General features: G+C 40.2%; 1 protein-coding gene and 1 long non-coding RNA gene across 6 annotated transcripts in view; one reads left to right on the top strand and one right to left on the bottom strand.

Moving 5' to 3' along the window:
* FOXJ3 (forkhead box J3) overlaps positions 1–22,324 on the bottom strand; it is a 147,312-nt gene extending 124,988 nt beyond the window's left edge. For 2 of the 4 annotated variants that reach the window (XM_060626157.3, XM_060626163.3), the window contains exon 1: positions 5,575–5,614. In XM_060626157.3, the coding sequence (XP_060482140.2) occupies positions 5,575–5,599 (25 nt within the window). In that variant the 5' untranslated portion in view covers positions 5,600–5,614. Of the gene's footprint in view, positions 1–5,574; positions 5,615–19,946; positions 20,555–22,140 lie in introns of those variants that run through there. The other 2 variants (XM_060626158.2, XM_060626159.3) reach the window with 2 other exon arrangements.
* The window catches only part of LOC144617260 (uncharacterized), a 48,022-nt gene continuing 42,654 nt past the window's right edge, over positions 21,461–26,828 (top strand). For both annotated transcript variants that reach the window (XR_013557622.2, XR_013557623.2), the window contains exon 1: positions 21,461–21,743. This is a non-coding gene — a long non-coding RNA (uncharacterized LOC144617260). The remainder of the gene's footprint in view (positions 21,744–26,828) is intronic.

The following is a 26,828-nucleotide window of genomic DNA, read 5'->3' as shown; positions in this document are numbered from 1 at the left end:
AAGGAGCTGAAAACTCAAAATTTAGCAAATTGTTATGCTTATGATATACAGAGACTGCGTCCAAACTATTTAGTAGAATCCCATGGATTGCAGAGAGGTGTCTAGAGGAGACCAAAGAGCTGAGTATGCAGGTTCCCATCCCCACATAACTGTCCCCCACTCTATCTACTCTTCAATCAAAGCAGTGCTATCTTTCCTGGTTTTATACACCAGACTTCACTAAGACTTCATCTGAAGAATGGTTCCATTATTTAAAAAAAAGAGTTAATAATAACATTTGAACAAAGGAGTTTGGAATAAGAAGTTCCAGGTTCAAATTCTACTGTGACACTGTGAAACTTTGAAGAATTTATGTAACCTCACTGAACCTCAGATTCTTCACCTGTAACATGGGGATAAATACCATCTATGTAATTTTATTTACTCATCAGGGATAAACTGCAGGTTTGTTGTTAGATTAAATAAATTAATGAGCAGATGTAAAAGTCTCTATTAGCACTACTAATTGGCAAAAGGATGATCCACAAGTGTCTACAGGTAACATGAATGAGAGAAGCTGGAATGGATATAAGCATATACACATGAATACACTGCACAAATGGTAGAGACTGTGTGCAACTAAAGAAAACATGTTCATGCTGCAGGGGATGGATCAGCTACTATTCCCAGTTCCAGCCAATTGCTGTTAAGCATGACTGCAAGCCCAGTATTCTAAGAAATAATTTTTATTTTTTTAAGATTTTATGTTTTTTTAAATCTCTACACACAACGTGGGGCTTGAACTCACAACCTCAAGATCAAGAGTTGTTGCATGCTCTTCCAAATGAGCCACCTAGGTGTCCCTCTAAGAACTAATTTTTGCAGAGAAGCAAGATATCCAAAATTTTATTTATAATCTCCTGATTTTTATTTTCTTAACACTATGTGGACCAAAGAAAACATCAGATTTTGTCCCAAGTTTATAACCTTTAATCCAGAGGCTGACTGAACTCCCTGCATCTAATTGTTCCGCACACACTGGACAGAGACAAGGCACTTCTCTTTCTGGCAGAATGACAGACTAGATAGCTTAATCAACATGCCACTGAAAATTAAAAACAATGGATAAAATCTTTTTAAAATCTTTTATAAATTAATCAATAATCCTGCCAAACACTAAATACAAGAGAGAAGCTAAAGAAGTATACAGAGTACTGAAACCAGCTTTCATTCACCTTCAAGGCGTTTTGCCAAACCCTATGAATTTCAGCTTGCAATTACAAGGCCTAACGGGACCCAAGGTACAAGCAGCAAAGTCCAGGTGTTACCCAATAGAATAGTAGCAAGGAAAATGGTTTCTTGGCACTGAGTGCCAAGGAGGACATGGGGGGTGGCTATGATAGCAATAAAACAGTATCTCCTCTGATATTCATAACCATAAGCTGACTCTCACTAGATTATGGTTTAAAAAGCTTCATACTTAAAATTTTCTTTAGGGTAGTCCTAGGATGGTAATGTTCCCCACCCATCCTTGAGAAAAGCAAATGCAAATCCTTTCTGGGGAATCTGCCTTTGATCTAGGCCTAGAAGAATTTCCACAGGTAAGGTTCCAAAATAAATAAATTCACAATAGAAAAATCACAAAACCCAGAAGGAGGGAGGGGAAAAAGTCACAAAACATAGAAGAAAACAAATCACTCAGAATAAGATACAGTTGAAATATCAGTAGGCAGAATCAAAACCTCCAAGACTTCCAGATATGGTAACTACTAGACACTTTACTGTTTCACTTTATGGGTGATTTAACTATCCTGTATTTCAATTACCGTATGAATCTCAAATCTGTATCTCTAGCAGGGATCAATCTCCTAATCTTCACATAAATATCTAGTAACATTCTATCCTGGAAAACCGAAATCTGTCATTTCCAAAACAAAATTCATCCTCTTTCTTTAATGTCTTTCCTATCATAAAATGACACAATCCTATTATCTAAGAATGGCCTTCTAGCCTAACTCCTTTCTTTGCCTTTGTTAGAGCAGAACACTTCTTTCCAACTCTTGATTTCTATGAGGAATGACTGACTTCTCTAAACACTCCTGGGCTCTTAGCCCACTCCTCACCAAAGAGGTAAGTCACTTGGTTACTAGGTAGAGATAACTCCAGGACTCTACATCCAGGACTCTACTGGCAGTGATCTGGGTGTACCTGCTCTGCTGACCCTAACAATCTAGATACCAGGTGGGCTGTCCCATGGTCTAAATTAGGTCAGTGGGGATAAAAGAATGTGGAGAGTGAGCTAGACCATTTGGTTTTTAAATCTAAACCACATTCTACAGTCGTCTACAATATCAGCTTTAGCAAAAACAAAGGTAACTCCTCGAAAAGTTACCATATGAACCAGCAATTCAACCCTAGACATGTATGTATGTGTGTATGTCTATATAAAAAATCTTCTTTGGGACAGATGGACAGACACACACACACACAGATTGGTATGTGCACATCCCAAAAGAATTTAAAACATATGTTGACAAAAACTTGCATACAAATGTTCATAGCAATATTATTTATAATGGCAAAAAAACAGAAATAAAACAAATGTTCAACGATGAATGGATAAACAAAATGTGGCATATCTACACAATATCCATACAATATACAATATTATTCAGCCATAAAAAGGAATGATAATCTGTAACATGCTACAACATGGATGCTAAGAGAAAGAAGTCAGACACAAAAGGCCACATATTTGGAAAGCAGATTAGTAGTGACCGTAAGATGGGGGGGATGCAGATGGACTGCTACCAGGTTTTTTTGGGATGATGAAAAGTGTTCTGGCACTAGACAGCAATGATAGTTGTACAAAACTAGCACAAAGTTTGTAAAAAAAAAAAAAAAGAAAAAGAAAAGAAAACCCAATTTTAAAAGCAGTAATATTTTATTTTTTCAACTGTCTGTTCTTGTTTAAACTCCTCAGTTCAGAAATCAGGCAAGGGAACAGGATATTTTGAGTCCCCCAAACATCAACACCTTTAGGATCCCCAATGGGTTACCAATTACCACCAACTCTAGCTCCTAGATATCTTTCTAATCTGCTCTAGCTTCAATGCCTTAGTTTCAGTTTTTTGCCTTTTTAATCCAGATAACTGCTCCTAAATGGTGAACTCCAGGCTGGGGTTCTGCCAATCTTCTCCCTACCCAGCAAATGATCAGCAACATGGAAATCTCACAAAAGAAGGTTAAGGTTCACAGTTCAGTCAGGAAAGTCTCAGTGTCCTCTGAATTATAAGCTCATATTTCTGAAGCCAACTGTAGTTGAATAATCGTATTAACTAGTTCAATTACATCCATAATTTATACAGTTTAAGGTGGTGTCAAAAGTACCTAGAATTTTCTCCAAATGCTTTAAAACCCAACATGCAAGAAAGTCTGTGCAGAATGACACTACCAGACTGGTAGTAAAAACCAGTCATTTCATTTGATGAGTATACTCCAGTAGAAGCTACTGTACTACATACCATTAGCAACACGAGAATATGGAATTCCTTTTAACACAAGCAGTCTTCAAGTGTATATTAAATTGAGTTACAGAGGCACTTGCCTGGCTCAGTCAGTAGAGCATGTGACTTGATCTCGAGGTCATGAATTCAAGCCACACAATGGGCACAGAGATTACTTAAAAAAAATTTTTTTAATAAAATAAAATTATTTTATTTATATATATAAATATTTATTATTTATATATATAACTATATATATAGTCACATAAAAACTACATATAGTTTTTATATAACTATAAATAGTTATAAACTATTTACACTTAGGAAGCAAATGTTTAACAAACTAAAAGTAGTATAATGATGCATTATTTGGGAGCAGTAGGTGAAATGGGACTAAGTATTTTGAAAAAGCTCCGAAATAATTACCTTAATTCTTATTTTCCTTTCTCCCACCGACACAGGGATATAATGCCTTATAGTTTACAAATTAAGTCAAGACCTAGATTGGAATCCCAATTGTGACCTTTGGTATAGTGTTAACTTCTCTAAGCTTAATTTCTTCATCTCCACAAAAGAGAAGATTCATGCATCAGTTCCTGTGAGCACAGCTTGAATGGAAGCGTAGGCATAATATTAGAAGAATTAAAAGTTTATTCAAAATAAATGCTACAGCACTAGAGGTAAGAGACTATTCCTTCTCTTTTTCTTATTTCCTAACTCAGACCTATCTTTCAAAAGATTTCAAAGTATAAAATTCACTAGCACCCATGAAGGAACAACCCCTTTGACTCATGTTACTTAACTAAGCATTGTGACTTGTTATACCATTAGTCACAGGTAATTATTAAAGCAGTCAAGGAAATAACCTCTCTTAATCAGCCTGAAGAGAAGAAATCTGCCAGAGGATGGAGTAAAGGGAAAAGAATCCCGCTGAGTAGCAATCAGCTGCTCATCTCAGCTCCACTAGATAAACCTGAAGGCAGTGGCACAGCTTGAGCTAAAAAAGTGAGATCTGAGTCCTATACTCTTAGAAAGCAATTAAAACCATGTGAGAATGATGGATTCACCACAGGAATATTAAAGGAAGACGAGAGGCCAACCTTAACTTTGGAGAACTTTAATAGATAATTAAGAGAAGAGGCACTAATTAAAAAAAAAAAAAAAACAAAACTTGGGAGAATTGTACTGGAGATGGCTGCAGGTGATTTTAAAGCACAGAAAGGCAACAATGTTATTATTACATGTCAATTAAGATGGACATACACAGAAAACATTGGCTTTTAATACAATATCATGAACACTAAAGAGGGTAGGTTTTGTAGCCTAGGGAAAACAAAAAATAGGCTGCAAAAGGGTTAAGAATTAGGAGAGAGAAATACAAGTTTAGCCACAAATTGTATAAAATGAAAGTAAATGGAAAGTGCAATAAGGTCAAGCAGTAAGAGCAGAGAAGAACAGACTAAGAAATCAGGAAGGGTGAAGAATATGTCAGAATGTTCATCACACTATATCCCCCATTATCCTGTTTTGGAGCCTGCTTGGGATTCTCTCTCCCCCTGCCCCTCTCCCCCGTCCATGTGTGTGCTCGTGCGCGCTCTCGCTCTCTCTCTCTCTCTCTCTCTCTAATAAAAAAAAAGATCTGAATGAAAATTCACCAGACCTTTTAACTATGGTCTTTGTATCCATCAAATACTTCTCCCTACCTCAAGGCAAGTAATTTAGGACCAATCCTCAGTAAGAAGAGCAAGTATCCAGAATATATGAAGAATCTTCAAAACTCAATAATAAAAAGATAACTCAATATAGGGATGCCCGGGTGGCTCAGTCAGTTAAGCCTCCGACTTCGGATCAGGTAATGATCTCACGGTCCGTGAGTTCGGGCCCCACATAGGGCTCTGTGCTTAACAGCTCGGAGCCTGGAGCCTGCTTCAGATTCTGTGTCTCCCTCTCTCTGCCCCTCCCCACTGATGCTCTGTGTCTCTGTCAACAATAAACAAACATTAAAAAAAATCTAAAAATTGGCAAAGATCTGGATACATAGCTCATTGGCAGAGTATTTGACTGCAAAACATGGCTAAGATCAGTGCACCTGGGTGGCTCAGTTGGTTGCGCATCCAACTCTTGATTTTGGCTCAGGTCATGATTCCAGTGTTGTGGGATCAAGCTTCGTGTTGGGCTCCATGCTCAGCATGAAACATGCTTAAGATTCTCTCCCTGCCCTCCCCGCCCCTCTCCCCCACGCTCTCTAAAATAAATAACTAAATAAACAAACAGTATTTTAAAAAATGGGCAAGATAAAAGTTACAAAGATCTACAAATGGCCAATAAGCACATGAAAAGATTAGTCAGCAAGGAAATGCAAATCAAAACCACAATGAGATACCACTTCACACCCACTAGGATAACTATAATTAAAAAAATAGACAATAGCAAGTGTTCAAAGACATGGAGAAATTGAAACTTAAATATTACTAGTGGAAATGTAAAATAGTGCAGCCACTTCAGAAAACAGTTTAGCAGTTTACTGAAAAGTTAAACACAAAATTACCATATGACACGACCATTCCACTCCTGAGATATATAGTTAAAAAATGAAAACATACATTCACAGAAAAATCTGTATACAAATGTTCTTAGTTGCATTAAATCATAATAGCAAAAAAGCGAAAACAATCCATATGCCCATCAGCTAATGAATGGGTAAATAAGATGTGCTATATCCATACAGTGGAATAGCTGGCAATAAAAAGGAACGATGTACATGCTATAACATGTTATGAGCCTCAAAAACACGCTAAGAAGCCAGTCACAAGACTACATGATTTCATTTACATCAACAGGCAAACTCATGTTAGACTATGGATTAGTAGTTATATCAATAATTGCTATTAATTACTATTAATAATTATTAATAAATTACTATTAATAATTGATAGACTATGCATTAGTAGTTATTAGACTATAGATTAGTAGTTTCTCAGGGCGCCTGGGTGGCTCAGTCCTTTAAGCGTCCAACTTTGGCTCAGGTCATGATCTCGCAGTTTGTGGGTTCGAACCCCTGTTGGGCTCTGTGCTGACAGCTCAGAGCCTGGAGTCGGTTTCAAATTCTGTGTCTCCCTCTCTCTCTCTGCCCCTCCCCTGCTAGTGCACTCTCTCCCTCTCTCTTGCTCTCTCTCAAAAAATAAACATTAAAAAAACTTTAAATTAGATTAGTAGTTTCTTAGGGTTGATGGGTAGGGGAGTAAAAGCCACTGGGTATGGGGGTTTCTTTCAGAGGAAGAGGAAAATGTTCTAAAATTAGACTGAAGTAATAGTTTCACAACTCTGTGAATACATTAAAAAACAATGAGTTTCACACTTTAAATAGGTGAACTGTACAATATATGAATTCTAGCTCTATAAGGCTTAAAAAAAAATTTAGAACTCAATCACAGGCAAATGTTCTTTTTCTGTTCAGTTCCTGCTTCCCTGGCTAGTACATCAGGAGCCACCTCAACCTCCCAAACTAGAACAGGAAGGGGAGAGTAAAAGTAATGACTTCACCAGAAGGCAACACTACAATAGCAATTCTTTTCAAATCTATAACCCCCTGAACCATTAGTGGTTCAGGAAAGTTTGTTTTCTGGTGGGCTCTACTATTTCTAAACTATACCATCTATTAATTAAACATGTTTCATGAAAATACATGTATGGTTCATAAAAAAAAGTGTTATACTAAATTCTACAATCATTCTACTAGTATCTACAAATCAACTACTTAGGTCATACCTCCCTTCTCCTAAAACAAAACCAAGGCCAGGTCCTGTTATTCTCTAATAACAGAAGATTAAAAATTCATGCCAACCAACAATCACATTGGCTTTTTAAGACTATTTTAAGACTAAGAAGTCTGACCTGTCTCTTTCCCCACCACAGTTTAGGTCTGGTGTCAATCAAACAGGTGGTAAATGTTGGGGAGAGGAGCTTCTTGGCCAAACATCACAGAGCTATAGCTTCTTCCAAACACCAAACCTTACTTCCTGCAATTTATACAAACAGATCACAGGCCACCCTCTTCAAACTAAATCATAACCCAAGCAAGTAACACAGGATTCTATTTCTGGGTCTGTCATTAACTTACTGGATAATCCTGAAGCTTCAATCGCTCTACTTTGCTCAATAACTTAATCACAATTTCCAGTCTCAAAACCAAATTATGTGATCTAATAAAAAACTTTTTCCCAATTTATAGATTTGGTTTTATGATAATGACAAAAGCATATGATATTAAATGTTGTATGTTTAAACCATTTTTATTGAACGTACACGAAATATGAAAAATTCGAAAGATTGGGTCTAAAAATGTTGAGCCTTTCTATTTTAAACTCTTAAAGGTATTCACTAAACAGAGGGAGAATAAGCTTTCAGAGAGGGCTGAAGTATTTTGAGGCTTTAAATTTAAACTCAGTTATATTTAGAAAGTCAAGATGCCACCTCTCTGGATCCTGTATCTTTATCTTGGGCATTTGATTCATGTGCTTTGCCTGGTGTAATTCAAAGCAAGAGATCCTACCATATCCCTAAAAAGTAAACATATCAGAATGTACTGATTACCAGAGGAATGTCCTACTGTACTGCCAATGAAAAGATGGAAAGCTGTAGTCTCCCACTGCTATAGCTGTTTAACAAAATAAAAATTACCTGTCTGGTCCCCAAAGTCAGTCTACAAACCACTTTATAAGAACCAATTCTATTCCATTCTTGAAAATCCTGACTCAAGAGTTCACAGTGAAACCTAGAGAATCTATTAAATAAAAGTATGTCAGGAGATTCTGATGTACAACTTAATCCAGGAACTATTGGTTTAGGACAAGGATAGCAGAAAGGTTCCATATCATTTACCAATTATGCTCAATTGTGCTCAACAGGTAATAGCTACCTGCAGTGCTACACCGAGGTCATGCCTAAAAACAACCTGAAATTAGTAGTTTGCCACAGACATAAATGATGGGGAAGTGGCCACATGCAAACCATCTAGCTGTCATCTGTGATCGAGACTACTGAACGGGCTTTTTTTATGGACACTTTTGGGGTAAGAGAAGAAGAAACTTAGATCTGGATTATTTACTTTTAACTGGCAGAAGCTCTGGCTGATTCTGGGAGGGTAAGAAGCAGCAAGAATAGGCCCACTGGCATATGTATCAGTATTCTCCAAAAGTACTTATTAAGCTTCCCAGTATTATACAGGAAAAAAAAAGATAAAGTTTCTGCTCTCAAATTGTCAATAATCTTCTGTGACAAATGAAAATTCTACACAATTATATAAATTTGGTTCAGAAAAAAAAAGGTGGATGTGCCTTGAGGGGTTCCACTTTAGGTAAAGGTGGAAGCCAGTAGAACATGGAGTACCATGCAAAAACAACTATAATTTTTTGATTCAAGAGGAAATCAACTGTAGGTTCCTCATCAGTACATGACTAAATTAACATGTTAAGATTTCACTGGCTGCATTTTCCAGGGTGAAAAAACAAAAACAAAAATGGGAGGTGGGGAGAGGCTATATAATCAAGGCATGACCCACTGGAAGGCAAATGATCTGCTTTATATTGTTTTGTATACATCTAACATTCGATTGCTGGCTCATAGGGGGCCAGGTATATACCAAATTAACTTTTCTATGTCCCACAATGCTTAGCTCATGTTTTGTACATAATACTCTAAAAATGTATGAATTGGTGTAAAGAAGGACAACTCTTACAGATATTTCAAAAAGAACAGTAAAAGAACTTGGTACCGAGACACGAAGGGTCAAAGGAGCGGACAGGGTGAAATTATGCCAAAAAGTAAGGGGAGGGGGGAATGTGTTAGGTTAAAAGAGAAAATAAACATAATAACCAAATGTAATATGTAGACATTGTCTGGGTACTGATTCAATTAAAAACCAACTGTAAAAAGACAAACAATTGAAAGCATTTTATTATAAACTGGTTGTTAGCTAACACCAGGAAATATTGTCAACGTTGTTATACACGATGGCATGTGGTTATGTGCCAAGATATCTTTAAGAGATGTATACTAAAGTTTACAGAGGTGAAAAGATTTTCTTTAAAATAGGCAAAAAAGAAAAAGACAGTTGAGGTATATGTGACACATATGGTCAAATCTGTGATGGATAAATAGGGATTTGTTATATATTATCTACTTGTGCATATACTGAGCAATGCAGTTGTGGACCTTCCTGTTACTTGATCAACTCCGGCACTGTACAATTAATTCTTTTTCTTTTCTTAGATTTCAGGAAGCTTAAGAATGACTAGTACTTCTGAAGAAAACAGCCTAGACTCAATGAGAAGAAAACAGGCATTCATTTGTTAGCTCTACTAATAGGAATCTCTCTGAATCTACTCAAAGAACTTCTTGTAAATTAATATGAGAACTGAATATGAGCCAAGAGAGTGACTCAGCTGCTAAAAAGAAACCAAATACAAACTTAAACTTCATTAAAAGAATAGTACCCAGATCAAGGAGGGTAGCAGTCCCATGCACTCTTCACTGCTTAGTTCACAACTGGAGTATTGTGCTCTGTTTTGAGCACCAAATTTTAAAAACACTTACAAGCTAGAATGCTTGCAGGGAGAGATATCAGACCAGTGAGGAGTTTAGAAGCCCAATGTCAAGTGTAGAATGACTGAAAAAACTAGGTGTGTTTAGCGTAAAGAAGAAAACACTTCCCAGTCTTCCATGTCACCTCAACCACAGAGACCCCCAGTATAGTATTTTCCAGAGGATTTCAAGAGTTGGTAATAGGCATTCCACTGCCAGATAAGTTTAAAATAAATATTGTTTTCTCTAATAGATTTATCAAAATGTGCAATATCCTCAAGTGCTTTGTGATTCTTTAAGGATGGTCAGTATTTCCCAAATGTGACCATCTGTTCATTCATACAACAAAAATTCACCAAGCCGCAATTATTTGCCAAACACTCCTCCAAGTGCTGGGGATACAATGAACATTTTTAAGATTCTGGAGCATACCTTGTAAAATAGCCAACCTGAACCTCTTGATATTCCTCTAACTTCCATTGTGCTTCCATATCTCTAGGGTTTTTTTTTTTTATTCTGTCAGCCTAGAAGGTCCATCACTAATCTTGATTCAAACATTATCTCCAACACAAAGCTTTTCTGACCATAAGCAAAAACTCTCTTTTCAACAAGCCAATGGCTCCTTCTCTGTATCCGTTCTTTGTGAACAGACTATGCCTTTTAATCACCTTCAGATCTCTCATAATGCCCAGGACAGTGTCCTGCATGCACAGGTGTTCAAGAAATATTTGCTCAATGAATAATCATTGAATTATTGAAGGATTATCTTGTTAAAGAACACAAACTAGGTCTCTACTGTTCCACACAGGACCAGAAAAGAAATGAAGTTGAAGGAAATTTTGCCTCAGTTAGAGCTAATGACAATCTACCTTACAGGTATCAGTGACTATAGGTGTTCTAAGAGTAGCCAAAGGACTATGTATCAAGTGCTTTAGTGGGAAATCTCACTGGCCAGAATGATTAATTCTCAAGATCCTAGGAACTACTGTATTTCTCACTATAGTAGATAAAAGGAAACTTTTGATATATTTGTATCAATATTAAAATTAAGCTTAAATACCCTTTCATTTACTGCTATAGTGAATATATAATGATGCCTGTTATGTGTTATTTACAGTGCTAAGTATAGAGGATAAATAACAAAAGACACTGTCTCCATCCTAGAAGAGTCAATATAAGGTTGCTCCCAAAGCAAATATGAATGCCTAGGTCATTTACCGCAGTAAGAAATGCTCCTTAGATGAGGAAATTCTTTAGATAAATGATTTTCAATATTTTGCAGGCAGAGAAATAACCATGAAGCCATTAGCTCTTCTTAAAGACATCTACTGAAACCACTAAATACATTAAGTTCTTCAAAAAAACAAAGCTAGCCATTCTGCCTTTTTAGTCAAAAACTAGAAAACAGAAGAAATTCCAGGATACCTCCATATGCCAAGGCTTATCTCTGCAATGTCACTCCCAAACTAAAACCTGTAGTCTTTTACTTGTGTAAGGACCCTTTTACTTGTGTCCCCAGCATTTAGTACATTGCCCAACACACAGCAGATGGTAATAAATGAGCAAACATGTGAGAGAAATTAATGAGCCCAATGTCCCTGGATGAAAACAGTATCTTAAAGAAGCACTAACAAGTGGTTTTTCTTATTAGAAACCTGCCAACAATACAGTACCAGACAAGTAGATCTTAAGTCTAGTTTTCATTATAAATCAAAGTGCTATTTTTAGGTCACTTATTGATAAGTAATTACTGTAAGTAAACCTAAGGTCTTGGTTGCTTCTAGGGAACTAAAATTAATTCCTTAATCAGCAGAGTTAAACGACCAAATTGTAATGCAGAGAAAAACCCAAACACTTAACACACCCTCAACTTGACCCATAGATTACAATAAAATAATTTATTATAAAACTGATTTATTAACATAACCGCCCAAAAAGGAAAGTACTTTGGGGCACCAGGGTGGCTCAGTCAGTTAGGTGTCTGACTTTGGCTCAGGTCGTGATCTCATGGTTCGTGGGTTCAAGCCCTGTGTCAGGCTCTGTGCTGACAGCTCAGCCTGGAGCCTGCTTTGGATTCTGTGTCTCCTTCTCTCTCTGCCCCTCCCTCCCTCCCTCACACTCTTTCTCTTTGCCCCTGCCCCACTAGAGCTCTGTCTCATCTCTCAAAAATAAAACGTTATAAAAAAATTTTTAATAAAAAAAGCAAACTTTGATAACACCAAGTGTTTAAACTGCTCTTCAAAAGTGTTATGATTCACGCTTTTCTAAGTTCTCATATAAACCATAAAAATCATCCTTGTTTATTTTTTCTGATTATAAAAATGGTATGAGCTCACTGTAGAGAACTTAGAAAATATAAACAGGTTCAAAGGAGAAAATAAGGACTACCCATTGTAACGGTTTCTTTCAGTCTTTTTTTCTATCCAGTTATAGCTTCTTTATATACCATCACTCTTCCTACCCACTGGGCAAGAAACAATATCCTAACTATGATAGTAACCCAAATAGCCACAGTAGATTCATGTTCCAGGTACAATTTCTTATGTCTAAATTTTACAGATGCGTACTTCCATAAAATAAGACCAAATCTGCTATTCTGTAATTTTTTTAAGTTTATTTATTTTGAGATGGCATGTGCGTGCACAAGTGGGAGAGGCAGCGACAGAACAAGAGCGAGAATATCCCAAGCAGCCTCCACTTGCTGGATCGATCTCACGAACCATGAGATCATGACCTGAGCAGACATCGAGAATCGGATAAGCCACCCAGGCGCTCCACTATTTCGTAATTCTTAAAAGTATCCCTTTTGATTCTGTCTCCTCCTTGCCTCCAGAATTCTACAAAGGAGACTCAAGTAAAAATACATCCAATGACTGGAAATGGACCCAAATTTAACAAGGGAAGAAGGTATTCTCAATAGTTTTATGTCCCTTACTCTGTTATTGTCACAAGACAAGTTCTGCTCCAAGTAGCTCAGGTCCTTTGGGGTCCATAACCTTTAAGTTCTATCTCAAAAACCCAAAGTATGTTCTTAAAACTTTCTCAGTTTCTACTAAACAGTACAAGACCAGAAACAGGATGCAGGATCTGGGTCCCAGTCTCTGCTCTACTAAACAACTGGAGTGACACTGAGTCTTAGCTTGTATCTCATTTTCTCTATTTGTCAATAAGCATATTACTTGCCCTACCTCTATTACTTGGCTGGTGGGAGGTTCCAGAATCCAACAAATTAGAGAAAATACTTTTCAAAAAGTATTATTCAAATGTAAGATGAATATTTTTCCAAAATACACATCCCCTATAATAAACTATATAAAACATGACTTCCCCATTTCATGGGGAAGGCAAAGATGCCTTTTCTGATGGTGATTCCTGTCTATTTACATGAGGATATAATACCTTCAACAGCTCCTTACAAAGGGTAGACAGGTAAAGCATGTCTTAGATTCACAGACCCAACCACACTAGCAGAAACTGAATCCATATATTATTTATCTCCGTACCATGAGTCAGTCAACCTGCTCCTGACTGTAGCATATTTGACTATTGTATATTTCCCGAAGTTCTACACCCAAACCACAGAAACTTTAGTCATTTTTAACAATTTAATAAGCACCCACGTACCCACCAACTAAAATCTAAGATCTTAACAATAACTTATTTTTACCTCTCAACCCCATCTCTATAAACAAACAATTTAAAATTATTAGCGAGTTCTAGTGGTCTGCCCCCCTCATCCATTCCTCTCACAAATCTGTGTCAACATACAATAAGGACAGGTCTGAACTGTAAGAAAAATTAAAATTCCAATTTCTGAGATCTTCAATAAGGTAACATCAGCACTACAACAATCAGATCAATCTTATTTCCTTGATATCACTATACTACTGTCCAGGTAGGTGAATTCAGTTACAGCTTTTAGCTGTACTGAAAATGAAATGTACTGAAATGTACTGAAAATGTTGTATACAGATACACAGAGTCGTCCTGGAATAATCAACTCTACAGTGTCTCTCCCATATGTGACCTAACTCTTCAGGACCATCTCTACATAGGAAGATTATGAAAAAATAGCCAATGCTATGCTACAGTTTGAATGTGTCCTCCCTAAAATTCATCACATGTTGAAATCCTAACCCCCAAAAACGATGGTAGTAGGAAGCGGGTCTTTGGGAGGTGCTTAGGTCATGAGAGTAGAACTTTCATGCATAGGATTAGTGTCTTACTAAAGAGGCTCCAGAGGGATCCCTTGCACCTTTCACCATGTTAAGGTGCCAGCTACAAAGGGGGCCTTTACCAGAAGGCAACCATGCTGGTGTGCCTTCATCTTAGACTTACCAGCCTCCAGAATGACAAGCAATTAACTTCTGTTACTTATAAACTACGTAGTCTGTGGTATTTTGTTATAGCCGTCCAAACAGACTAAGACAGCCAACATGCAAAGTTTGTAGAGACTCTCTCTAAAAACTCCCACACAAGGACTTTCCCCACCCCCAAACTGTTAGCATTTCAACTCAGAAGAGAGTTCTCTAAGATTATGTTTCGACAATAGTGCCTCTTATTGCATTCCATAAGCGTGAGTCCATTACAAACTACTTCACCCATTGATGATGGGAAGGAAGTCAGACAGGGCAGCGTCAACGTAGGTCTGATTAGGCTAAAACGAAATCACTTCAGATTTATGGTAAAAATTCTTAAAGCAACCAGAGTGGTTTAGTTAATTATTAAAACTAGGTTTATTAAATGTGTCAAAGTAAGAGTTCTTATTGAATATGGTTCTAATTATATTCTTATTTATCCTATATTTTATCTTGTTACAGTACTAAAGTTTGACACCATATATGAATCTCATTTGCTTTCTGTTTCAGTTACTTTGTTTCAATTCTATAGAAAAGTGATAACCATTTTGAAAGACATCACATTCTCAGGTAATCAGTTGATATGTCAAGCAGAATAGCAGCCAAAGGTACCTAACTACAAAAGGTTACTTAAAATAAGTAGAATGCCATTGTTATAAATATAAATACAACATCTGGCTCCACATAACAAAGCTATTTCCATATCCCAACAGATGGCCCATAGTAATAATGCTTTGCTGATCTGGTTATAACAAATTATATTAAATCCAAAATCCTGTATAGCAGATGCCTTTTCCAATTTCAGTATAAGTCAATCTCTTTAACCAAAACACTGTGCTTTGGTTCTTGTGATTTGTGCACTAAAATCCAATTACACCAATTAAGATGGTCAAATTTTTTGACAGTTGTTATAAAATGCCACTGTGGTGTTTTCTGAGTTTTGGAGTGAAAGAGGGTAGTGTACCTCTATCTAGGACTGAAACATTAACTGCTGAAAATGGAAAACAAAAATTCAGTTATAGGAAAGCTAAGGAAGGTAAAAGTGAGTTTCTGCTGTCTTAAGCCAAGGTTTCTGAACAGTAACAACGTGGTTAAGTTACTAAAGGTTAAGTGACTAACAAAGACAACAGTGAAGACCATGAAAATAATGCAATTTCTGAGCTGAGAGGCTATTAGCAAGGACAAACAAAAAGCAGCATAAACATGTATCCCTGTGCACTACAGTATTAGGTTCACATTTTTTTTAATGTGGACACAATGTCAACTTTAATTTTGCTGTTTGTTTCCCCAACATACTCAAAATCCAATCTTCATATTCTCGTCATGCCCCCTTACTTGAAATATTACCCTCCGTTAACTCCTATAACGCAGTAAGCAGTACAATGTAGTGATTAACAGCCATGGAGTTCTGAAAATAGACTGCAGGCGTTCAAATCCTGCCTCTTTCCATCCCTACCTACACAACCTTAGGCAAACTACTTAATCTCTCTGTGCCCGTTTCCTCTCTGTGCCTACAAAATTGATAAAAATAAAATCTTTCAGAGTTGTTATGAGAATTATATAAATAATAAATGTAAAGTACTTAGAACACTTTCAGACCCACAGTAAGACTTCAGAAAATGTTAGCTATTACTATTATCACTACCACTATCATCATCATCACACCCACTGATGTTCTGAAAGAAAAGGCAGAAATATGAGATGACTTATCTAAATCACAAACAAGTGACAGAATCTGGTTAAAAAAAACAACAACTATACACACACACACACACACACACACACACACACACACAAGTGTTCATTTTAAGTCCTGAAGATTAAACATTAAAAATCACTGATTCACTGGGGCGCCTGGGTGGCTCAGTCGGTTACGCATTCGACTTCAGCTCAGGTCATGATCTCACAGCTCGTGAGTTCGAGCCCCGTGTCGGGCTCTGTGCTGACTCAGAGCCTGGAGCTTGCTTTGAACTGTGTCTCCCTCTCCCTCTCTACCCCTCCTGCGCTCATGTTCTGTCTCTCTCTGTCTCAAAAATAAATAAACATTTAAAAAAAAAATTTTTTTTTTTTTAAATTACTCATGGGGCGCCTGGGTGGCTTGGTCGGTTAAACATCCGACTTCGGCTCAGGTCATGATCTCACAGTCCATGAGTTCGAGCCCCGCGTCGGGCTCTGTGCTGACAGCTCAGAGCCTGGAGCCTGTTTCAGATTCTGTGTCTCCCTCTCTCTCTGTCCCTCCCCTGTTCATGCTCTGTCTCTGTCTCAAAAATAAATAAACATTAAAAAAAAATTTTTTTTATTAAAAATAAATAAATAAATAAATAAATAGATAAATAATAAAAAATTACTCATTCACTAAGGGGATTTCCCAGCCCCTCTAATTATCCAGAAATTCATATAAGAATCCTTTAAGGGGCGCCTGGGTGGCTCAGTCGGTTGAGCGTCTGACTTCGGCTCAGGTCATGATCTCACAGTCTGTGAGTTCGAGCCCCGCATCAGGCTCTGTGCTGATGGCTCAGAGCCTGGAGCCTGCTTCTGATTCTGTGTCTCCCTCTGTCTCTGCCCCTTCCCTGCTCATGCTCTGTCTCTCTCTGTCTCAAAAATAAATAAAAACATTAAGAAAAAAAAAAAAAAAAGAATCCTTTAAGTTAGAACAGCAGCACAGACTAATAGGAAGCAATGAACAAGAAGATCCAATGGACTAAGAAGATCCAATAGCTCCATTACTGATTTAAATTTACAATCTTGGGTAAATAAACTAATCTGAACTTCAAATCGCTCATCTCAAAAAATGCTTTGCCTACATTATAGGACTGGGAATGCTGTATGGTATACGTAAACCATTAACACTACATGAATGTTCGAGGGCCGTGTCTTACTCATTTTTATATCCCTAAGGCCTAGCAGAATGCATAGCAGAGGTTACACTCTAAAAGAGGGGTGGAGGGCATCTGGGTGGCTCAGTCAGTTACACATAAGACTTCACTCTGGCTCTGGTCATGATCTCAAGGTCATGAGATCAAGCCCTGCAGTGGACTCCGTGCTGAGCATGGAGCCTGCTTGGGATATATTCTCTCTCTCTCTCTCTCTCTCTCTCTCTCTCTCTCTCTCTCTCTGTCTCCCCCTCTGCTCCTCCCCCAGCTAGGGTGAGTGCTCTCTTAAAAAAAAAAAAAAAAAAAAAAAAAGAAGAAGAAGAAAGAGAAGAAAAGAAAAGAAAAATAAAAGAGCTTTAAGAAATTTTTTAAAAAATAAAAAATGAAGTAAAAGGGGTAAAATTGGCAGGGTGAGGATGAAGATGAAGAAATGGAAGGGTTTTTAAAAGTATAAGAAACTCAAAAATTCAATAGATAAATGAATAAAAGGTAGCATATTATTCAGCAATAAAAGAGAATGAAATAGTGATACAAACTACAAGATGGGTAACCCTTGAAACATTATGCTAAGTGAAAGAAGCCAGACACAAAAGACCATATGCTGTATGATTCCATTTATATGAAATGTCCAGAACAGGGTACAGACTTCCTTTTTGGGGATGATGAAATGACTAAAGATGATTGTGGTGATGTGATGGATAAACAACTTGATGAATATACTAAAAACTGTTAAGCTGTCTAAACCAGTGAACTGTACAGTATGTGAATTATACCTCAATAAAATTTTAAAGAATTAAGAAAAAAGTTTGCGAGAACCATTAAAGTATAAAGTCACTGGCTTTAGAACATGTTTCTTTTTTAAAGAAAAAACATCCGGGGTACCTGGGTGGCTCAGTCGGTTAAGCATCCAACTTTGGCTCAGGTCATGATATGATGGTTTGTGAATTCGAGCCTTGCGTCAGGCTCTGTGCTAACAGGTAGGAGCCTGGAGCCTGCTTCAAATTCTGTGTCTCCTCCTCTCTCTGCCCCTCCCATGCTCATGTTCTGTCTCCCAATAATAAATAAACGTTAAAAACAAAAACTTGAGTTTTCTGATATTTGAGTAGCTCTGACATGTGGACAAGAATGAGACTGGCAGAAGCATTAGGAGAAAACACTTAAAATTACCACCCCAGACCATAAGATCTCTACAAATCCTTCTGTGGAAAAAAAATCTGACATCTATTCTTATCCTTCCTTTCGAAATTCTAAGGTTACTTCCTGGTCCTACTTCAATAGTGTTTTCATCATGATCATTGATTCTAAACTTCCAGACTACCTTTGATACCGTGAACCATACTACCTCTCCTCTTCTTGGCTTCTGTAGCAGTAAGGTATTTCCTGATTCTTCTCAGAATGTTTTACCTGTTAGCCTATATAAAACGACACCCAAAATTCCAAACTTCAAAGTTACTTCACCAGCATACTACCAACTTCCCATCACTCATCTGCTCACCTGTTTTTTACTTCCATCTGTAGCCCTGGTCAGTGAACAATCTACATTTTCATCTGTTAATCCTATAGCAATGTACTACTCTACTCAATTCTTCATTGTCTTCACTAAGGTTGGAAAGCAGTGGTATGGCTCAACCAAAATAATTCCTATGCTATTTCTAAGTGGCTTTGCAACATGGGGTACATTTTTTTCTTCTGAACAGTCTCTGTTTTTCTAACTGTTCTGCTTAAACTAGCCCCCATTTCCAGAGTCAAACGAGCGAAGAGAGAAGGCCATCAGGACTGGCAGGAAACTAGCCTGCTACTGAAAAATTTATTGTACACAATCTAGCGTTGCCCATAACCAATCTTAGCTCATTTTCCTTCACAGTGATACTTCCCTGATTTCCCTATTATCAGTCATCCTCCCAGGACCCTAGGCTTTTTGTCTTTTAATGTTTTATTTGCATTCCTCCCTTTGCCCACAATCATTATTAAGTTGAAATTAATTTTTACTCACATATACATCTTCTTATATATCCTATGCTTCTTAGGACAGTGTAATAACCAAATATAAAAGCTCAAAAATGAGACTGCCTGGGTTCAAATCCTGGCTCTGCAGCTTACTCTATGGGATTTGGAGCAAGTTACTTAACCTCTCTGTAGCTTGGTCTCTTCATAGGAATAGTAAGACCTTATTATGAAGATTTTGAATTAAATACAATTAATAAGCTTAGAACAGTGCCTGGGAAACAGGAAACAATAAACGTTGGCTATTAGTTTATTCCCATAATCATTATGTCAGAACCTAATCTTATTCCTAAAATTCTCAAAGAGCATTCTAGTCAGTCTCCTCGCTCCAGAACATTCAGATAATACAAAAACCTTCATCGGGAACCATATGCATGATCTCAGTCCTAGTCGTTAGAACCCAATATGGCACCTCATCAAACTAAACCTTCCATCCTTGACAGATTCTCCACAAACACCTACTCACCAATCCTGAACTCATCTGTCACTGCTCACCAACACAGATTCTCTGTGCAGGCCAACAGGCTTAGTATCTTTTATAAACACTGTCACTTCTCCACCTTTGTAAACACCCCTCCTTCACCCTCCTGGAATACATCTTCTTCCCTTTGAAAATTCCTATCTTTTGCAAATCTCACTTATACCTTGAACGTTGGTTGCACTGCTATTCCAACCAGGCGTTTGATGATGCTTGATAATTATGAATGACGTCTTACATGCTGTTTCCCCAAAGAAGTTGAAGCATTTGTAGAGACCACATATTTTATTCCTTGAGTCTCTTCACACAGACTACTTCGCACACGGCACAGTATTTTGCCGAAATACACAAATGCTGACTGACTTACTAAAAAACTGTTTCAGAATGCATCAGAAAAAGTCTCTATTTTCCACTGCCCCACCCAAACTTAGCATGATGAAAGCAGATAGAATCTGTATTTATTTTTATTTTGCACAGGAGAATACACTAACAGTTGTACCACATAAAAGGAAAATATATTCAAAGAGAACACACAATGCAAAAGAACAAATCAAGAAAAAGTGACAGTGCCAGCCATCTTGGAATCTGAAAAGTGACTTCAAAATATTAAGATTTTATTTCACCCAAACTAATGAACCAAAGAGAGCCAAAATAAACATGTCCTGACTCCATCCAAAAACTACCTAATGAAAGCATGACAAAGTCCCCGGTATCACAAAAAAATCAAGAACAAGATTCACCTCAACTCCGAGAGACACAAAAAGAAAAAACAAATCCTCAGGTGTACATAAAAAAAAAAAAAAAAAAAAAAAAAACTAAAAAAGTCAATCACATCTATATATGCCACCAAAACAGAAATATGAAGGGAGTTACTGCTTTTCTACAAACATTTGCTATGGTCTAGGAGGAATAAAAGGCTTCTCTCACTGCTATTTTAGCTACCGGGAGCAATCTGTGGTCACACAAGAGCAAAACACAGGAAGATGGAAACCTTTAACCTGGAAGAGACATTAAAAAAAAACTACCCAAAACACATGTTTCAAAACCAGTTTCAAAATACAAAGCAGCTCAAAGGTACTCAACAGAACGAAAAGAAAAGTGAAATAAAAGAGCTCCCACGAAATATGTGACTCAGTGAAAACTATCTAGTACCCCCTTGCAAGTAAAGAGCAATGGATGGAATACTTTCATGACATGCACTCGTTCCAGTGGGAAGCAAAATAGAAGGAAAAAATAAAGTGAATGTCAGGAAAAGCCAAGATGCCCACCAACCTCTGACTCCCTGGCCAGCCCAACGCAGCTCATTCAGGAATCCAACTGAACTGCACAACACAGAAAAGGGACATCTTTGCCAGCCAAACACGCGCGCGCACACACGCACACGCACACACACACACACACACACACAAAGTAGAACGGAGAAGTGAAAACTATACACCTCAATGCATCAGCAGCTAGAGCCCACTCTTTTAGACGGAGCAACAGAGAAAAGAACAAGAACAGCTAAATGGAGAGGAGGAAAGACGTCTCTGAAAACTAAGCCCTGTCATGTCCCCTACTGCTCTCAATTTCCGAGAGTACAACTCTTGCTTTCTCCCAGCCAACCAACAGTCGGCCTCAGTAAAGCAAACTGACCCTAACACCTTCCACGCCACGGGAGGAAATCAGAGAGGAAAAACCACCGCGTAAACCTCCCTCCTCACCAGCTGCAAAAAATGGAGGGGGGAGGGGGGAGACACCCTACCACGTGGGCAGGATGCAACACACACAGGGCAGCAACACGTCCGCATGGAACGGCGGCCCCTGCCCCAATGCCGGCAGAGGACACGCCGTCAGGATGGGTGGGAACGGAGGCCCCTCGCGCGGGCCTCACCCAGAAGGGCACCCCTGAGACGCGACATATTGCCCGACCCGCCGGCCGAAAAGCACCCCAAGCTTGAAGGGAAGAAGCTGCCATGCCGAGGTAGGGGGCCAGCCCAGGCCAGGGGGCAGGTCGCGGAGAGGAAGAGACGGCCGCTGTCCTCGGACTCGGCGCCCCCGGGAACCCCGTCTGGCTCCCCCGGGCCCCGCCTGGGGGAGGGGCCGGAGGCGCGGAGCTGCCGCTTCCCGGCTGAGGGGCAGCAGCAGCTGAGGAGAAGCGCCGCGGGGGAGGGAGGGACCCAGCCCTCGCCACCCGCCAAGCCCCAGCCCGGGCCCGGGCCCCCTGCCCCGCCCGCCACCCACGCCGCAGCGCGGCCGCGGCCGAGAGAAGGGAGAGGGCGTCTCGCGGAGGGCAGCCCCTGCCTCCGTCCCGGGAGATGCCCCAGCCCCGCCTCCTCGCCCGCCGCCCCGGCCCCGCCGCCCTGGCGGCTGGCACTCACCTCAAGGCTGCGCAGGCCGGGACGGCCCGGCCGAGCCCCCGGCCGCTGCGTGCGTCTCCGCCCCCGGGAAAGATCCCAACGGCGCCTGGTGCGAGCGGCCGAGGCCCCGAGCAGCGCCGAGAGCGGCGGCGGCAGCGGGAGCAGCCAACATCCGGGGCCGCGCACCCGGAACTACTTCCCGACCCGCTCCCCTCCCGCCCCCGCCGTCGCCTCCGCCTCTCGCGACGTCGCTGCGCCACCGGCACGGCGTCAGCGGCGTCCCCTCCCCTCCGCGGTCACGGCCACTTCACCGCGCGCGGGATCCCTCCGCTGGGACAAGTAGTGCCCCTCGACTAGGGGGGCTCTGCCTCGGCGCGGCGGGTGTTTTGGAGCGGCCGGCAGCTCCGAGGAATGTGGGGTGTCCACGCATCAAAGTGGAGACTAGGAAGTTTGGGAGAGGGCTGTGGACAGCAGGGACCTGCGGCCTTGGACCCTGCTCACAGATTTGCCAGACCCCGTGTCCGGAGGGTTGACGCCTCGTGACCTTGCCCCCCACCCCTTCCCAGCCACCTCACCGTAGCGACAGGCCCCTCGGCCTCTACGGGGAAACCAGACCCCTTTTCCAACTTCGCACACCGCGAATTCTACGGGCCCCAAACAAGGGCACCTTGGACCTTCGGCTCACCCTTCCTTTTAGAACCTCCCAAGTCCCGGGCTCTAGGCCCATCTCTGCCGAGGCCATACCCTGCCCTAGCCTTAGTTTCCTTCTTAAAGCAGCTGGCATTCTAAAGGCCCTTCTTGATTCTAAAGTTAGTTGTTCAGCTTATGGTCCTTGCTATCAACAGGTGGAGCCTACAGAAGGGCAGTTTGGACGACTTGTGAACTTTGGAATTTACCTCTACGTCAATCTTCACTGATTCTTTCTCTAAACTATTAGCACTGCTAATCTGCCCTGTAATTTCACACTTAATTACATTCAGACCTCTAATTTGCTGTTGCTTCATTGGGTTAGTCACATACATAAAAGCAAGCACCCAACATGCTTTTGAACTCACGGTAGGTGCTCAGTATTTGGATACTCGGACATTTGTTAGATGAATACTAGCTTAATCGGATGAAGGAAATAGGAGAGGTTTGAGTGAATTGGCCCTGGGAATCTTTCTGACATGGTCCGGTAGGGATCAGATAAAGACCTCAAGTAGTTAAAGAGCTGAGGACCCAATTCCCTCAGCAAACACGGAACACCTGCCATTTGCCGAGCATTTCTAGGCAATGGGGATTCAAAGTACTCCGATGTTCCTTTTCTATTTAAGACTCTAGCGAGAGTCTGAAAATAAAAAGATTCATTCATGCATTTATCTAACAAATATTTGCTAATTACTGCTAATGTTGTCAGACACGATTTTAGTGCTTGGGATGTATCAGCCACATAGGAGGACACATATCTTTCCCTTTTGGAGCTTTCCTCTGTTATGGGGAGGAAGGCGATTAACCTAACAAAAAATTATTTGGTGTATTAAAAGGTATTCAGGGGGCGCCTGGGTGGCGCAGTCGGTTAAGCGTCCGACTTCAGCCAGGTCACGATCTCGCGGTCCGTGAGTTCGAGCCCCGCGTCAGGCTCTGGGCTGATGGCTCGGAGCCTGGAGCCTGTTTCCGATTCTGTGTCTCCCTCTCTCTCTGCCCCTCCCCCGTTCATGCTCTGTCTCTCTCTGTCCCAAAAATAAATAAAAAACGTTGAAAAAATAAATAAATAAAAAATAAAAGGTATTCAGTGCTATAGGGGAAAATAGACCAGAGTAAGGTACAAAGAAAACTGGAGGATGGTGGGGCTTGGGATTTTTTTTTTTTTTTTAAGCAACAGTTTATTTATCAATAAGATGTTTATTTGTTCACCAAATACTTAAGCCAAACCATGTGTTAGGTGCCGGGGCTTGAGTGGAGAACACGCTCAACAAAGTTCCGACCTAGTGGACTACCCAGCTAGTGGGGACCACATACCAGTTACTTTTGCGTGTCCTCTCATGCAATGCTTTCGCAAGTCTGTCGGAAAGAACTCCTGTGCTCGTTTTTGCTGCTGGTGAAACTGCAGCTCAGAAGAGAATCACCAGCTGGGGAGAAAAAACAGCCAGGGTTCAAACCTAATGTCTTCAGAGTCTAACTCCCTTTCTAGCTTCCCCTCAGCTTCATCTCCTGTTTCTCCGTTTCATTATACCTTACCTCTTTCATCATGGAAATGCAGGTGTTAATCTAGGCAAGTGGCCTTAGGCCTATATTGGGGCAAAAGGGAGGGGAAAAAAAAGAAAATATATTTAGAGGAGGAGAGGGAAGACTTCTCAAAACATCTAGACTCGTGGAGCAAAGTAATACAGGTAGCAAGAGGGTTTAGTAGAAGGGAAATGAAGGTAGATTCATAATATCCCAATTCTGGTTTTAGAGGATGGTTTTAAACAGCCATTAGAGAGAGCCCAATTCATAAGGTGACTTTAACGAGAAGCTTGAAAGAGGTAAGGGAGTGAGCCACGCCATTGTCTGGGAGTGTCCCAGGCAGAAGGAATGGCTAGTGGAAAGGCCCTGAGGCGACAGCATTCCTGGAAATGGTAGAATCCAGGACAACTGGAGCGGGTGAGCTACTGAGACAAGAATGGGGAGATAAGGGCAGAGTTGGGTCTTGTAGGCCATTGTGAGCATCTTGACTAAAATAAAACCGCCACAGGGCTTTGAAGAGAGGAACGCTATACAGTTCATGCTTTCAAAAGACTACTCTAGCTACTGTGCTAAGAGTAGATGGGGAGAGGACAACATTGGAAGCCAGAGGCTCCACTATCCTGGTTCAAGGTGATGACTTGGACCAGTCAAATAGACTGAGTAGGAAAAATATGATACAATCTCTCTACTTTAAGAACTCACAGTATAGTGGAAAGCAAATAGATTAATCACAGTACACTATGATAAGGGAAATAGTATCCTAAGAAGGGGCTACCCTTGCCAGCTTGCTTGAGAGAGAGTAGAAGATCTCTCTTCTACCAAGTTGCTAAGGGAAATGGAAGACTCTAGTTCTTTTTTGGACCACTGGGTGAATCCTTGATAACACAGCTAAAATTCATCTTCTTCCCAGTCCTCCAGGTCTCAAAACTCACCATCATCTGAGGGGCTTTAGGCAGAACAGTTCTGAAGAATAGTCTGGGTCATGCAATTAAGAATATGGGAAAAGCTGAGATTATCCCTATTTATCAGAGGAAAAAAAAAAAAAAACTATGGCAAAGAGTCACCAGGTTTCAACTTTAGACTAGGATCAAGGTCATCAAAGTCCCAAACCAGAAGTCTCTCTGAACCACTTGAGTTGGGTCAGCCAAATGATGGGGTAAAGGAATAGAAAGACTTGTGTCTGGACAGCTGCCAGAATGGGGTTGGGGCCTTGGGGATCAGCAGCCTTTGATAAGGAAAGAAGCACAAGTCCCAGAATGTCAAAGATGGAGAAGCACCCCCCTCACCTACCCCCAGAAGGATGTAATGGCCGGGGAGGGATTCTGGGACCTGGTAGGAGTGGGGAGGAAAAGCTTAAAGCTCGGGCTGGGAAGGCAGACCTGGGTTCAATCATGTTCCATAGCTTACTTCCTGTGTGCCTATATCAAGCTATTTAGTTTCACTTAATCTCTATTTTCTTGCCTACTAAATGGAAACAATAATCACGGCTACGTAGCAAGAGATCACGCACTGGCTGCTATAAAATAAAGGCCGCCAAAGATTGTTATGTACAAGGTTGAGTGTCAGTACAGAAAAGAGTAGTTCACGCAGTCTTGGGAAGTGGAGTAGGCTGGGACAGAGTGTGGGGAACAGGAGAGCCCTCAAAGGGATCGACTCAGGGGACAGATCCTTAAGAGAAATAGATTGCTCAAAGCAATGAGATAGAGGTTTTATTGCTTTGTGTTATTTGCAATCTTTTCCTAGCCTCATGTGGATTATAAATTCCCTGAAAGAAACACAGCCCTGAGCTGGGCTGCAATTGCCCTACAAAAACCTTGATTCAGCGGCACTGGCAGTACATCAACAGCAGGGTGTTCAACACTTCACGTGACCCACAGCCACTTAGACAAATGAGGCTTTACCTGATCCTTTTCTCCCTCTTTATTTAGTGTAAGAGGAAAGCAGAAAATGAGAAATGAATTTTAAATGAGCCAAGACCTACAAGAGGGAGAGAGAAAAACACGAGAGAGTCCATCCTATTATTCCCAGTCCTGGAGGATCCTTCCAGATTGCCTGGATATTTTTATATAATATTTTATATTTCATGTATTAGATGAACAACAACAAAGCCTGTATACAAAGGCCACTGGGAAGCTCTTGGCACCACTAATGCTATTTAAAAACAACTCTTGGGAGTTGGATGTTGGTCACTCTGCACACTTAACTGGCATTCAGTAATCATTTATTGAGTTCCCACCCTATACCTTGCATTGGACTAAATACTAGCGGATCAAAAGGGAATTCGTAAATTCTCTATCTTCAATGTGCTCCTAAGCTTCTGGAGAAGCAGACATGTAAACAACCACAATGCTATTTGGTAGAGATTTGTACTTGTGCCACGGAAACTGAGAAGAAACAAGGCTTAACTGAGTCAGATTGGATGGGGATGGGGCACCAAAAAAAGAGGTACCCTGAATGGTAAGGTCAAGGCTAAGTCTGACTAAATGAATAGGAGTTTGCCATGT

The sequence above is a fragment of the Panthera onca genome, chromosome C1, assembly GCF_046562875.1.
Source record: "Panthera onca isolate mPanOnc1 chromosome C1, mPanOnc1 haplotype 2, whole genome shotgun sequence".
NCBI classification, from domain to species: domain Eukaryota; kingdom Metazoa; phylum Chordata; class Mammalia; order Carnivora; family Felidae; genus Panthera; species Panthera onca.
Note: the sequence above shows the minus strand (reverse complement) of the source record. Positions and strands in the feature narration are given on the sequence as shown.